Source organism: Microtus ochrogaster, chromosome 5 (genome assembly GCF_000317375.1).
Source record: "Microtus ochrogaster isolate Prairie Vole_2 chromosome 5, MicOch1.0, whole genome shotgun sequence".
NCBI classification, from domain to species: domain Eukaryota; kingdom Metazoa; phylum Chordata; class Mammalia; order Rodentia; family Cricetidae; genus Microtus; species Microtus ochrogaster.
The window spans coordinates 59,192,202-59,206,859 of record NC_022012.1 but is presented as its reverse complement, the minus strand read 5'-3'; the positions used below and the strand labels follow the sequence as shown (position 1 = coordinate 59,206,859).

General features: G+C 41.2%; 1 protein-coding gene across 1 annotated transcript in view; it reads right to left on the bottom strand.

Annotated features, from left to right (window-relative positions):
- The window catches only part of Impg1 (interphotoreceptor matrix proteoglycan 1), a 129,500-nt gene that overhangs the window by 55,147 nt on the left and 59,695 nt on the right, over positions 1-14,658 (bottom strand). The window contains exon 13 of the mRNA XM_026779099.1: positions 13,943-14,021. Coding sequence (XP_026634900.1) covers positions 13,943-14,021 — 79 coding nt within the window. The remainder of the gene's footprint in view (positions 1-13,942; positions 14,022-14,658) is intronic.

Below are 14,658 nucleotides of genomic sequence, written 5' to 3'. Positions count from 1 at the left end.
CTGTGTTCTCCTTTTTTCCCTTCTCCTCTCACCTAAGATACTTTGAACACACAAGCTTTGCCTGTATATGTCTTTACGTCTCATTGATACAAATCTTACATTGTTCACTATTTCCTGTATGTTAGCCTCCAGTGAAGGCAATGGGTGAAAAGTGCATCGTGTCCAGTTTAACCCAATCTTCCCTTTACCCTTTCTCTGTGACCATTGATCAGCCAGTCGAAGTCTCTGGCATTGTTATAATGAAGAGTTCTATAGCATGAAGTTCTAATTAGCGCCCAAATCTGGACCTTGGAAACATTACAGGCATATGCAACAGTGTAATCTACTCTGTAGACAAGACTGAATCTTTGTTAGATGGCCTGACAATATACCTGACTGCTTGGCAACATAGCAGAAATGCATTTCTTACAACATCAGAGCCATAAGTTCTTGGCATTGTGGAGTGTAATCAATATCCAGGGAAAACATTCTAATTTGCAGAAGGATGGATGGATGGATGGGGGAGGGAGAGAGGGAAAGAGAGAAAAGAGATAGAAAGACAGAAAGGGAGGAGGTGGGGTGATGAGAGAGATTGCTGACCTGTCTTTATAACCATATTACTTCTGGTTGTGTGAACATTTCCTGGGGACATGAACAAACAAACATCTACTCATTCCAGATAAGATATCCAAGTCAAGCTTGATGATTCTATGAGTTCAATTAGGATCATTTACAGGAGCATGGGCATGGAAAAAAGAAATAGTCCGTCTCACCCCAGAAACTGTTAACCACTTAAATATTCTCAGGGAAGGGTAAGCCCCTCCCTTTAGCATCAGTTAACTGTCTATACATTCTTGAGGAGGAGTGGAGTCTTCTGAGTACCCACGTCCACAATGGGCCCATCTTATGAAGGTCTCCTGTGGGCAATCAGCTACGGAGAGCTCAAGAAGGCAATGATCATGGCATACTCAGAATATAGCATATATTGAGGATATAGCACTCCCAAAAGGACTCTACCTCCAAATTGTCACCATGGAGATTTAATCTTCCAAGTATAAACTTAAATAGTTGGCTGCAAATGTTCAGGCTATAGCAACAGTGATGTAGTTTTTTTTTTTCAATATTTTCCCCATGTAATAACATGCCAATCTTTCTTCCTTAAGCTTTATGGTAAACCTTAAACTTCTTTCCAGTTGTTGAACATGAAGTAACTGTATAGCATGCTTTTAAGCTAAGATTTCTGTTGAAGTTGTCATAATGGTTTAATTTCTCTGATGCATATAAATGTTTATTTATGTAGAGTCACTTCCTTTGTCATGAATCTGTTCACCAGCGACCATCTCAGCAGGGTTATTCTAAGTGTTCCATTGCCTCTAAGTAGGAAAGGAAACAGAGGCTCCCATGTAGAGAGCATACGGAGAGCCTAATAAGGCCATGCATGCCTCCTGCCTCATGTGCGGAGACCTTGGTAAGGTAGCAATGCATCTTCTTGTCTAGTGTGTGCAGAGGTGTCACGTGCTGGGAGTGCCTGGTGGCAGGGCCTTTGTTGTCAGCTAGGGTTTGATGCAAACGAGATTCCTGCAGCATGTTAGCAGTTACTGCAGGAGACTAGAAGGCTAGATTGCAGATGCTAAACTAAAGGTTAAAAGACAGCAGATACACAAAATTAAAATGGAAACAACAAATCAAGCTCCCCCTGGACCATTGAGCACAATGACTAAATTAGGGAATCGTTAGAGGCAGCCCTGCAGCGCTGTAGATTTACAATAGTTTTGTAAGAGCATTGGAAAGGCTTTGAAGGGGAAGCCTGGCTTCTAGGAGTCTTTCTGCTTACCCATTCTACTTCCTGCGGTCAATGACTTCTTTTCAGTCTTTGTCAAAATCAATCAAAAGCATTACCAGAATGGGTACTTGTCAATCTTTCTCTTTATGTAAATGTAAACCAATAAGCTGGGCATGGTGGTGCATACCTGTAATTCTCAGGAAACTGAGTCAAGAGAATAGAGAGGGTAGTTTGGACCTTAGAGATAGTGAGACTCTGTCTTCAACCCCCCCAAACAAACAAACAAACAATGTAAACCAACAAAATTGGATCGATGTGGCCATAATGATTGACTAGTAAAGGCTGGAGTCCCTTAGGATGTACTCAACTGAGACATGACACAAAGGAGGCAATGGACACACACGATATGGATGCCCACAGTGCATGGGCAATGGGAAGTTTGTGGAGTTGAGCAGTAGCTGTTGTTTTAGGTTACTGCTTACCACTAATAAGCTCAGAGATGACAGCCCATTCAGCTAGCCTGCCTTGCTGAGTCTGTTCAAGGCCCAGAACTCTCATAATTGTTTTATTTCACAAACATCACTCAGATCAACTCACTTTTCTCCCCTGCCTTTTATGCAAGTCTAGACATCAAGATTGCTACCCTGGATGACTGTTACTATGTTTTCAGTTGTCTGTCTGTTTTTGCCCACTTCTGGCTTGTTCTCCTCACACAGCCACGAGGTATTTAAACACATATATGATGTGTCAGCACTTTGCTCCAAACCCATTAATGCCGCCGGACAGGGCTCGCAAGGCTCTGTGTTTCCAGACTTTCATCATTGGCTCACTAATTCTTTCTGACTCCTCTGGCTCACCTCGGTCTCTTTACTCTTTTCAACATGACACATGCTCTGCTTTCCGCTGGTTAGTTCCCAGTGCCCCAGACACTGTCCACTACTTCTTCAGCCTTCCTGCTGCCTTCCTGCTATTTTACCTGAGTTTAAGCATTACTGTATTAGCAACCGATAGTGATGCAGGCAGATAATGAAGACTATATCGATATTATTACTTGTATATTGTATGTAACTAGTTATCATCAATTTTTTTTTTTCTTTTGAGACAGCATCTCACTATGTGATGGAGACGATCAGGGAACTGGCCATCCTTCTGTCTCAGCCTCTGGTGTGCCAGCATTACAGGCATATGCCACCAAGCTTGGCTCTATAAAATTTTTATAATTATTTTTTCTATGCTTCCATATAGCACTTTTTGTTGTTGAGAACATTATGATTTATTAGCACACCAGTGCTCAGTTCCAGTGGTCCAGGATGACTTTCTGTCTTGGTTCCTTTTATTCTCTGATTCACTTTCCCACCCACTCATCAAGTGTCCTGTGAGCAGCTCTGAAATAAACTCATTACAATGGAATTCTTGTCCTATGATCTGTTTTCAGGAGAAGCAAACCTTGAGCTATAAGTTCTATCTGTTTTTTTTTTTCACTTTTTTCTGTCTGTGCATTCCAAGCATGCTCTTAAATATATGAATAAACACTTAATAAATGTATAAACGTGGACAACATCCCAGAAAGCTGCTACAAATTAAGTGAAATCATAAAGGTCTCTTTTGTTCCGTTCTTGCGCATTTGTGGCATACAGAGCCTCTGGAATTTACCTATGATGAACCAGTCTCCTAACCTGCATGGGAGGAGGAAAAGGTTGCTCTACAAAAAGAAAGAAATAGAAATGGTGGCATGAATGGGAGATGAAGTGTCTAAGAATTCCTGCAAACTGATGCATAGAATCATTTGAATGTGCGTGCGTGTGTGTGTGTGTGTGTGTGTGTGTGTTTGCGCGAACACGCGCGTGTGTGAGTGGCTCTCCTGAAGGAGAGTCACTGTGGAAGAAAGAGAAAGGCTAAAGACAGTGGTCTCTAACAGCGTTTGTCCCTGAAAAAGCAGCAGAATTTTGTCCTAAAAATGTGGTCTCTGTTCAGCAAGGTTGGAAGGAGAGTGAAATGGGCCACAACTTGGAAAATAAATTAGGAGTAGTCATAAGTAGAATCTCAGGGAGTCCGGGTGTGGCGCTGTTGGACAGCAAGGGATGGTCAAGGTCGTCTGACTAGAGGAAGTTTCTAGAAAGGGTGTAGCTGATTAGTTGAGACGGAGCCTTCAGTCTACTTGCAGTGACTTCCTCCTTCCCTTTTCATCTTCTACAAAAGACGAGGAGGAACGATCTGGGAGGCCCAGACGGCTGACCTTCACCCCTGGGGTACACGCAACAGGAGAGCAGAGTCGGAGAGGGAGATGAAGAATGTCAGCTCAGCAGAGGGCACAGAGCCGCAATAAGCATTTTCATAGGCAAAGCCAATTTGGGGCAGGCCATTACATTTTCCACTGATTTTCCCCTGAATACTACTATTTCGCTGATATCTAGGTCAAATCTAGAAGTGTGGTGTTTGGGAGTTAGAAGAACTTCAATTTACTTCTCATCTTCTGGGCGCTGTGGAGATGGTATCCGGGGATGGAGTGTAATTGCGCATGCGTGCAGAACGGCAGTCCTTTTCTTCCTTTAGACGGCATTTCTCTCACAGACCTCTTTGAATCAGGCTTGTTATTTATTTTTGGTGCTTCAGATCATGCCTATGGCCCTGGGCATGCTAAATATAAATTTTACCATCGAGTCACAGTTCCAGCTCTGTAAAATTTGTGATAGTCTACTCGTATTCAAGAAGACCATACTGTCTGATAGAGAAATGCAAAAATATTGACCCCAGTGGCTTAAAGGTTCCACTGAATCTTCTTATGAAAGTTTCAAACCTCCCTATTGTCCTTTTGTTTTAAAGTAGAGCAAGCTAAGTGGCACCCTTGCCTGGCCTTTCTGATGGAGCATCAGGAGAGGTGAATATTTTTTTCTTTTTGACTGGGAAAGTGCCTTATCACAAATTTCATGCTTTCCATCCATGATCTTCAGCACGGGTGTTCTTAAATCGCACGAGATGGAGCTGGTCAGTGGTCTTCAACATTCATATTTGGACAAAAGCGTTTACCAGTAAGGAATGTTGTTCAGTACGTGAGAGGGTCTGTGGTCCCACAAGAGGACTGGCAAAAAAAAGGACTGTCTTTCAGGAGGTGACTGAGACTAACGATGACAATATGGACAGCGATGACGAAGGGTCATGAAGCCGCAGTTCTGTGTGAGACACTGCTTTGCTCAGGAGTCTACAGAAAAGGAGCAAGAACACATCCTTTCGCTCTACGAATTCAGTGAGGGACAGATCCCAGACATGCACCTCAATCACTTCAACACTATGTCCGAGCGGTGAACATGTGACTTTTTTGTCGTGGAGCCAAGGAGCAGGTGATTTCGGTGAACACTCTTCAGGAAACAGCTGCCTGCTCATCAGAGTCCCAATCATTAGGGGACAGATTGCAGGTCATGAGGCTAAGAGAACAGGATTTTATAGGCAGAAAGGGCAAACTCAGGACAACGGGTGGTATTTTTAGTGATGGTGAGGTCAGAACGAGGGACAGAATACTGTTTCTCAGTCCAGAGATTTCTCTCTGAGAATCTTGGTAGAGATGATTGTTTTATGATGGGTGTGAGCCTTGGTTTTGCTCAGAGCACTCTCTAACTTTTGTGGCTTTTTTTTTTTTGTTGTTCTTTTCCATGTGTTTCTATGAGTAGGCAGGTTGGGCATCCTTTTACCAGGAAGGTTTCCTAGCTAGGGGTTCCCTTTCTCTTTAAGTGCTGTCATTGCTAGTCCCAGCTTGGCTGGTGATGAATGTACAAGGATTTGTCCTTAATTGGCAACATAAGAATATTTGCACACTGGGCCCGTGTCAGCAAATATAATTCTTCTTGTTCAATATTAATCAAACGCCCAGTTATGAGATATAATTTTACTTACAGATCATTGATTGAAAGCCAGGCAGCGCACTCCCTCCTCTAGACCTTCTGAGATCAGTCACTGAATCATGCAGACTGTCAGAATATCTCCCTCTACTCTGCTGTAATGAAGTAGGCTTGGCACTCACTGCAGATCGCCAGCCCAGGCCATGAGGGGAACACCTGAGGCCCGTCTTACATGCTGGGGATGTTGATGAAAATAGGATACGGTTCATGAGATCCAGACTGTCTACTTGATGAGGATTCTCAGGAGAAGGCAGTTTCCATGCTGTAAGTGTGCAGATCCAAACTACGTGATGGATTATGTTTTTCCTCTTGCACAGCTTGCTCAGAAACTTGGCGTCAAATCTACAAACCACCTCAGGCAAATTTAGAGAACTTTATGATGTCCATTTTTTGCTTGATTTTAGAAAGTGTATCATACACCCCAGACTTCCACATCTAGTTATATTACGTGCTGGAGAACAAACCCAGGACTTTGTGCATACCAGACAAGTCCTTTACCAGCTGAGTCATATTTCAGAAAACATGATTTCTATTTAAATATGATTTTCTCTACAGTCATCTGACTTCTTTAACAAGTTATTTGAGATTAAGCTCAATATAACTCAACATAAAAATCAAGCATTTAATGTGAATCTTCAGTGGTGTGAAACACACTCACAGTGTACACTTAGTTTCAATGCTTTACCACCTCAGCAAAAGTGTTGATTTTACTTTTTTCTTTTGACTTTTTCAAACAAAACCTGATTGCATTGTGTATGTTTTCAAGTCACCATGTGTTTTTAACATGAAGCAGGATTTTAATAAACACACAAAAGAACATAAAGCAAGTCGAGTGCAGGAAACCAAGAAGGAGTACAGAACACACACACACACACACACACACACACACACACTCACAAAATAAGTGCAGGGAGCATCATGACGATATGGTCCCTGAGAACCACTTGCTAGCAATGTCCAGTAAAGTAAAGATAGACACAAGTCTGCTAGCCTGTGGTCCTGTGGTGCCTAGCAGGTGACCCAATGGATATTTGGAAGGATTGGTTATTTACAAAAATGTACAGAATAGCGAGATAAAAAAGTACTTAAAATTTTAGGGCAATGCAAGTTTAAAGATAATTTTGAAAGGTATTTATTTTAGAATCCATGAAGCAAAGGTTGATTATTTAGAAAGATAAATAAGATTGATAATTCTTGGCCAAACTAATCAAAAGAAAGTGAGAAGACCCAAATTAATTGAATTAGAGATGAAAAGAAATATTAACACAGGTACTACTCTATTTCATAAATTACCAGTTCTTATTCTGAAACCATTTATTTCATATAACTGGAAAATATAAAATAAATAGAGAAATTTCTAGATATATATGACTTAGTCATATTAAACTGAGACAAAATAAGCAATTTAAACAGATTTATGACAACCAACGATATTTCAGCAGTCACAAAAAACAAAAACAAAAAACCAGACTTGAACATGTGCTACTCTTATAGAGGAGCCGAGTTCAAACCAGAAGGCCCATGTTGAGTGGTTCACAAATACCTGTAACTTCAGTTCCAGGAAGATTTGACTGTGAGCACCTGTGCATACACTACACAACACATCAGACATACACAGACATACTCAATTTAAAACAAAAAAAACTCTTAAAGATGTGCCTTAGTGATTAAAGATTGCTCAGTGACTAAGAGTGCTTACCCTCATACTGCCAAAACAACCCAAAGCAAAAATAATACTGCTGGATGTATCACTATGATGGAGGAAGGTCATTGGTTAATTAAATAAAGAAGCTGCTTGCCCTGATAGGTTAAAACAGGTGGGAGGAATAAAGAGAACAGAATGCTGGACGGAAGAGGAAGTGAGGTCAGACTCGACAGCTCTCCTCTTGGGGGCAGACGCCTCAGAGAGACACGATGCTCCACTCTTGCGGGCAGAGGCGAGAGTTCTGCTCTCTGAGGCACATGCGATGAAGCTCCGACCCAGGATGGACATAGGCTAGAATCTCCCTGGTAAGCCACCTTGTGGACTACAGCAGATTATTAGAGATGGGCTAGTCCAGGTGCAAGAGTTAACCAGGAAGAGGCTAGATAGAAATGGCCAAGCAGTGATTAAATGAATACAGTGTCCGTGTAATTATTTTGGGTAAAGCTAGCCTTGCGGGCAGCGGGGTGCTGGGGACACAGCCCCGCCGCTCCTATTACAACATAACTATATCTGATTTTAAATTATAGTACAGAGCCATAGTAATAAAGACACATTTCAGCACAAATCCAGACACATTGATCAGTGGAATAGACAGGAATACCCAGTCACAAGGCAATCCCACCTGATGCTGAGAGCTGCTGGTAGAAATGGCTTTACCAGAGAGCACTGAGAATGTACCACGGGTGACAGCTAATATTCTACAGGTTGACCAACCAGATGAATAACTTTCTGATGGGGAGTTCCACTTGGCAAAGACAATGGGGTCCCTGACTGGTTGCTTCTATCTGTAACTTTTCTCATGAATCAAAAATTCCTTCCCTAATAACAGCTATGGGTATTTTTCTCACTGCTTGTGTGTTTATCTTGTTAAAATATTCCATCTACTGGTCAGGAAGATGATTTCCGCTTAATCTGTATAATTATTATGAACAGAAATTATACAAGGATATTTTTCTTTACTCAGATAGACAAAGGAAAGTAATAGTATTCTCAGACAAAAAGACAGTTAATTTTAGACTTCAGAACAAATTCAAAGCAAACTGGTTGCCCCTGGTGATGAATACAAAAGGTCAAATTTCCAGGTGTTTATTGTTGATTCAAGGTCAGGCATGAAGTAACTTTGGTAGACAAAACCCCTGCAGTCATGGACCTTCTGTACATGCTCCTAACCTCAAGGTTGAGCCAACTAACTGTTTAGTATTTAAGTTCTGAATTTCAATGTCTCTATCTGTCTGGGCACCCTGACCTCTGAGAGCTACATGCCTCTTTTACTCACCATGCCCACTCAGTGCGACCTCCCTAGCCTGAGAGAAAATGTGTGACCAGCATGGCTCTGTTTCTTATTGTTTACTAAGAAGAGCTATGTGACCCTGCAAATGTGATGCATATTTGTCCAGAGGCTTTGCTGTAGAGGAGAGAAATGTGAGGTGTGTGAGTGTGTGTGTGTGTGAGTGTGTGTGTGTGTGTGTGTGTGTGTGTGCGCCACACGCTGAAAGGGAGATATAGCTCAATGGGCAGAGAGGGAAGTGTGAGAAATGTAGGAAGAGAGAAGAGATGTAGCTGTATTGAAGAGGGAAGTGTGTAGGAGAGAGATGGGTATAGAAGAGATGTGGTTGTATGGTGAGAGAGCCGTGTAGATGAAATGTATAGCTATCTACAAGTATGTGGTTGTGGGAAGAATCTAACTGTGTAGAGCGAGATGTGGCAGTGTAAAGAAGTGTGAAGGCGTGTATCCATGTGGAGAATGTAGCTGTGTAAAACAGATGTAATTATGTATAAAGATGTATGGCTGTGTAGAAAAGAGATGTATGTATGTAAAGGGAGATAATGTAGCTGTATGTAAAAAGATGTAACTATGTGGCGACAGAGAGATTTTCAAGATGAAGTAAAAGAGAAAGTTACCATCAGAAAGCATGTGTTGTTTCCTTATTTACTCTCAGATAGGAAAGTCTATCCCTCAGATAGAGAGGAATTTTTTTCTAAGTCCCAGCTACTCTGAAGGCATTCTTTTTGCTACCCTGAGTGCTGCCCTGGGAGCTGGTACCCCAGGCTGCTTTAACCTGATATTTGACAAAGGTGCCAAAATAAACACTAAAGAAAATACAACAACAATGGTGCTAGGAAAACTGGATATCTACATTTAGAAAAATGAAACACTTACTTCTCCCCCTGCTTAAAACTAAACTTTAGGGGTGGGAGGCTGGGAGGAGGAGGAAATTTTTTTTTCTCAATAAAAAAAAATTACTTTGCCCCCCCCCCCCCAAAAAAAAAAAACTAAACTTTAAAAGGACCTCAACATAATTAAACCCTGGAGCTGTTGTAGGGAGAAGTTTGAAACACACTTCAAGGTATAGACTCAGGTAAGGACTTTCTGAATACGATTCTGATGGCTCAGGAGGGGGGGAAAAGACCAACAATTAACAAATGGAATCTCATAAAATTGAAAAGCTTTGTGTAACAAAGATAACCGTCAATCAAATGAAGAGACAGCCTACAGAATGGAAGAACAAATTTTCTAGCTATATATTTCACAGTGGATTAGTATCTAGAATATTCAAAGAACTCAAGAAATTTTCAAGAAACCAAGCCAATAAAATACTGTCCCAGTGCACTGGTGCAATAGTGCTATGATGGCTATGGGGGCAATGAAACATTTTCTGGTCGAATATAAGACCTGCTTCTCAGGAAGGATTTCACTCATGAGACCATATCTTGGGCAACATCTCATGACTGGAAAGATTATAGACCCCAGTGGACTGTTGCATTGCTAAATGGTCATGCTGTGAAACTGCCTTCTAAATATTTATGTTTAGAGTCATAGATTGTGTTTCTCTTAACACTGGCCAGAGACACTTCTTTTTGAGGGGGTAGCAGTTAATCCAGGGACTCAGAAGTGTCAGAGTGCTGAGAATAAGAGACTGCTGAGTGCCGAGCCTTAATTGGGACATCTATATCAGCCCTATCCCCAAGGCTCAGAGAACATCACAGAAAATAGGAGGAAAGAAAGCAAGAGCAGGATGCTGGGGAGGATGCTGTGGAATACTGACTTGTGGATATGACTTGGCCATTGTGGTCTTGGATTCACTGCAGCCATGGTTACCTGAATAAGACCTGCACAGGATTAAGCCAACAAGATGAATTAATATTTTAGCAGTTGGCACTAAGGATAATCAGTAGGATTAAAAAAAGAAAAGAAGAAAAAGATGATATGAAGGTAAGAGGAGGATTGTGGGAACACGGTCAAAAGAATGACACATGGTGATCAATGTCTTGGGGAACAGTGAGAGAGGCTCCAGGAAGAAAAGCAGAGGGCCTTTTTTTTATCTTGGGTGCACTTTGTTCCCTGGATTTTTCTTTGACACGATCTCATGCTTCTTGTGACAAACATTTACATCCAATTTATAAGATATGTTTATTCTTGTTGGAGGCAGAACATAGCTATAGACCCCAGTCTGCTCAGTGTGCCCTGAATCTGGATATGGCCCTGATCTCATGCTTTCCCAGATGTGATCTATAGTAAGTGCCAGGCACAGGGTTTAAATTGCTCTGTCCTGAGAAGTTCTGGGAAAAGGCTGCTCTCTTAACATGTAGTATGTGCTTACTGCCATTTATTTGCATGTTTTTCTGAGCTCAAAAGTCTTCCCTTAGGTCATTGCTTTCTTTGTTTCATTTGTATATAAAAGCACATTGAAACTGAAATAAGTTGTCGGCAGCATTTTACGGAAGTCTGCCCCATTCTCTCCGGTCCTCATATGCCAGGTCTAGCAGACAAGGTCTGCACAGGTTGGCTGAAAAGCTGACAGGGAATGTGTTGGAAAATGTTCAAGGGAATGGGAAGGGGCAACTGGGGATGTGTGTGATCAAGATACTACATATATATGTATCTGGGATGCTACATATATGTTGTTCTTGTAGAGGACCCATGTTCATATACATGTGAGTATATGAAATTATCAGATGATAAATAAAGATATTCTAAAAATTACTGTTTTTACTGTGTGTGTGTGTTGTGTTTGTATAAGTGCAGCGAGATCCAGAGACAACGTTTGGGAGTTAGTTCTAGTTCTTTCCTTCCATCTTGTTGAGGCAGGGCTTCTTTTGTTTCTGTCTCTTTTCACACCCCACAGAAGACCTGTGATCTTCTCTGTGATTCTCTTGTCTCTCCCTCGAATCTCACATAGGAGTGTTGGGATTACAGATCTGAGTTATTGCTTCAGCTTTCTGTGGGTTTTCTGTTGGGATTACAGATCTGAGCTATTGCTTCAGCTTTCTGTGGCTCTAAGGGATTGAAATGAGGTTGGCAAGCTAGTACAGCCAGTGTTTTTTTTTCTTGTTGAGATATCTGATCAGAGTGAAAATAACTTTTTTTTTTTTTTAAAGTTACAGTATAGTCTGGAGAAAACTTAACAATGGTCCTGATCCTGACCTTGTGCGAATCATTTCCTGTTGCTAGCTTTGCTTTCCTCATTTTCGAAGCACAGAGGCTTAACCAAATTATCTTTTTAGCTTTTTAGAATCTTTTGAGCTTTAGTGTTCTATGCTGTATTCTTATATAAGAGCAGTAAAGCAACTTGAAAGTATAATAATGCATTTGTCACAGATATATAATAATTTTTATTAGTCTACCTAAAATTCCAGTTTTATAAGTGTTTCTGTTCTTATAATGAAAGAAAATAATATAGAGACAGCATTAACCATTTTACCAAAAGTTATGTTTTGTTATATACAACCAACTCTCCGATGATTTTAAGGTCAAAATGATGGTTGATATCCATTGTGGTTTGTTGTGGGATAATCTTTTTTGTACACTGTGAAGAAATGTCACTTGGGTTCATTTAATAAAAAGCTAAACAGCCAATAGCTAGGCAGGATTTTCGAGGCAGGGGGAACGCTGTAAAGAAGAAGGGCAGAGTTGTGAGGAGAAGCCAGATAGGTCCATAAGAAGTGAGACACACAGCAAGGAATAGAGGCAATAAAAGCCACATAGTAGAATGTAGATTAATAAAATCTGCGTTAACTTAAGTTATAAGAGCTAGTTAGGAACATGCCTAAGCTACGGTCGAGCCTATACAATTCATCATAAGTCTCCTTGTGGTTTATTTCGAAGCTGGAGGTGGGGAAGAAAAATCTACCTATAGTGGTTGATTATAAATAGGCCAAAATTCCTTGCTACTTCTTTCATTGACAATTAAAACCTATATTTTTTACTGCTTGAGTCTCTGTGATTGCTTAGATATCAGAAGAAGAGAAATGGTGCTGTTTCTGGACTCATAAGTGATCAGAATACTGCCTCTGTCAACACGGCCAGAAAACCATGAGGAAGCCCGAGCCTCCTTGTGGGGAGGTCCACATACTGGGGAATGGGGTCTCTAGGGAACAGCTCTGGCTAGGCACTGATTCTTCAATAAAGTGCCAAAGTCACCGTGAAAATGGATCTTCCATACCAGTTGAACTCTACCCGTTGGCACATGTAGAGCAGAGCTGTCTCCACCAACCACTGCCCAAATTTCAGATCTACAGGAAATAAGTGACTCTTCTTAGCCACTGATTTTAGTTATACGACAGACAACTGCCATGAAATGAAGACCTTCTTGTCAGTAACCACATAAACTATGTTCAGTTTGTACAGCAAGCTCTGCTATCATGGCATACAAGCGTTCTTGGAAACCCCATGCTTTGTGATTCTCTACCTACCTGCTGAATACAATCGATGAGGAAAATAGCACCAAGGAAATATTTCATAAGGAGTCCTCCCAACTATAATAGCAACAGCACCTTTAGAAAGCCCAGCCATAACACAGCTCCAGAGGCGTTCGCGTTTAGAACTGCAGTGCCAGCTGAGCAACCTCAGACCCCTAGACTTGTGTCACCAGACAACCTACAGAGTGGAAAGGAGGCTGCCACATGGTGGAGGCCAGCCTCTATGTATTGGGAGCCAAGGCTCCATAATAAGAACTTGGCTCTAAGAAAACAAAATAGTAAAAATTAAAAATAAATATTAAAGGAAAACAATCAATCAATAAGACGTCAGTGTTTGGTGATTTCTCTTGTGTAATTCATACTAAAAAGCACACATGAGCTGGGGTAGATCATGTCTGAAATCCTGGCATTCAGGAGTCTGAGTCACATAGAGAAATTCTGTCTCGAAAATGAGACACAAGAACGCACTTAAAAGGGAACAGACAGACGGTTAGTGGCTTGCATGGGTGATGTACTGGAGTAAATGTTCAACCCTTTGTAGCCACACCCCTGGGTCAAGACTTTAGGCCTCATGAGCTCCTTTGTTTGAATGGACTCTGTTTCAAAGGCTGGAAGAGATTTTTGTAGGTGAAGCTTTGGCTTCCATACCTCTCACTACACCCAGGAAGGGGAGCCAGCATTCCCGGGAGGCTTGGTGACTAGACCTGAGGGAAGGATGTTGGGTTGGAGGGGTTCATGTTCCTCAGAAGTTCCTCAGTGTTGTGATACTGGTGAGGCAAACCTTTTCAGGGTAGAGAAGACTTTTTCAGGGGTTCGAGGAAGAGCATGATGGTCATCAGAGAATATTGTCATCAAACATTGACTATACGGGAGGAAACTCACCAAGCAGGTCAGGTCCTTCTCTGTCCACTGCCTCAAGTCCAGGTTCACTGGGCAGAAGTTCTGGAGTCAGGGTAGCATCCTGAAGAAGGAATTTAGAAAGACAGATGTCAAGAGGGGATGTTTCTCTGTTCATGAGAAGGGTTATACTTACATTTTTAATAGTGTTACTTAAATTTAAGCAAAGAATTTTTGTTGCCAGCATGACTTTCCTATGGAGCAAAGAAGGCATGGGGCTGACTCAGAATTTCTGCCTATGAACACTCCAGTAAAACTCGTACAACACTGAAATTGACAGAGCTTTAAGTTAAATACAAAAACGACTACTACATCAAATTCTTTTAGTTTCCAATACATTAATTTGTTCTACCACCTCCCACAAATAAAAATGTTGGTAAGCTCATAGGAATTAAAAATAAACTTATAAGAGTATTCCTGAAAAAGAAAAGTTAAGTATTATATTTTGCTTTAATTAGTCATTTTAGTTCATAAAAATCTTTTATCTGGCTGGAAGATAATTCAGCAGGAAAAGGCACTGGCCACTATGCCTGATGGTCTGAGTTTAATCCCTGGGACCCACAGAGTGAAAGGAGAGAAGCAGCTTTTGCACTTTGTCCTCTGACTTCCACATGTGATGGAGGAAGGTCATTGGTTAATTAAATAAAGAAGCTGCTTGCCCTGATAGGTTAAAACATAGGTGGGAGGAGTAAACAGAACAG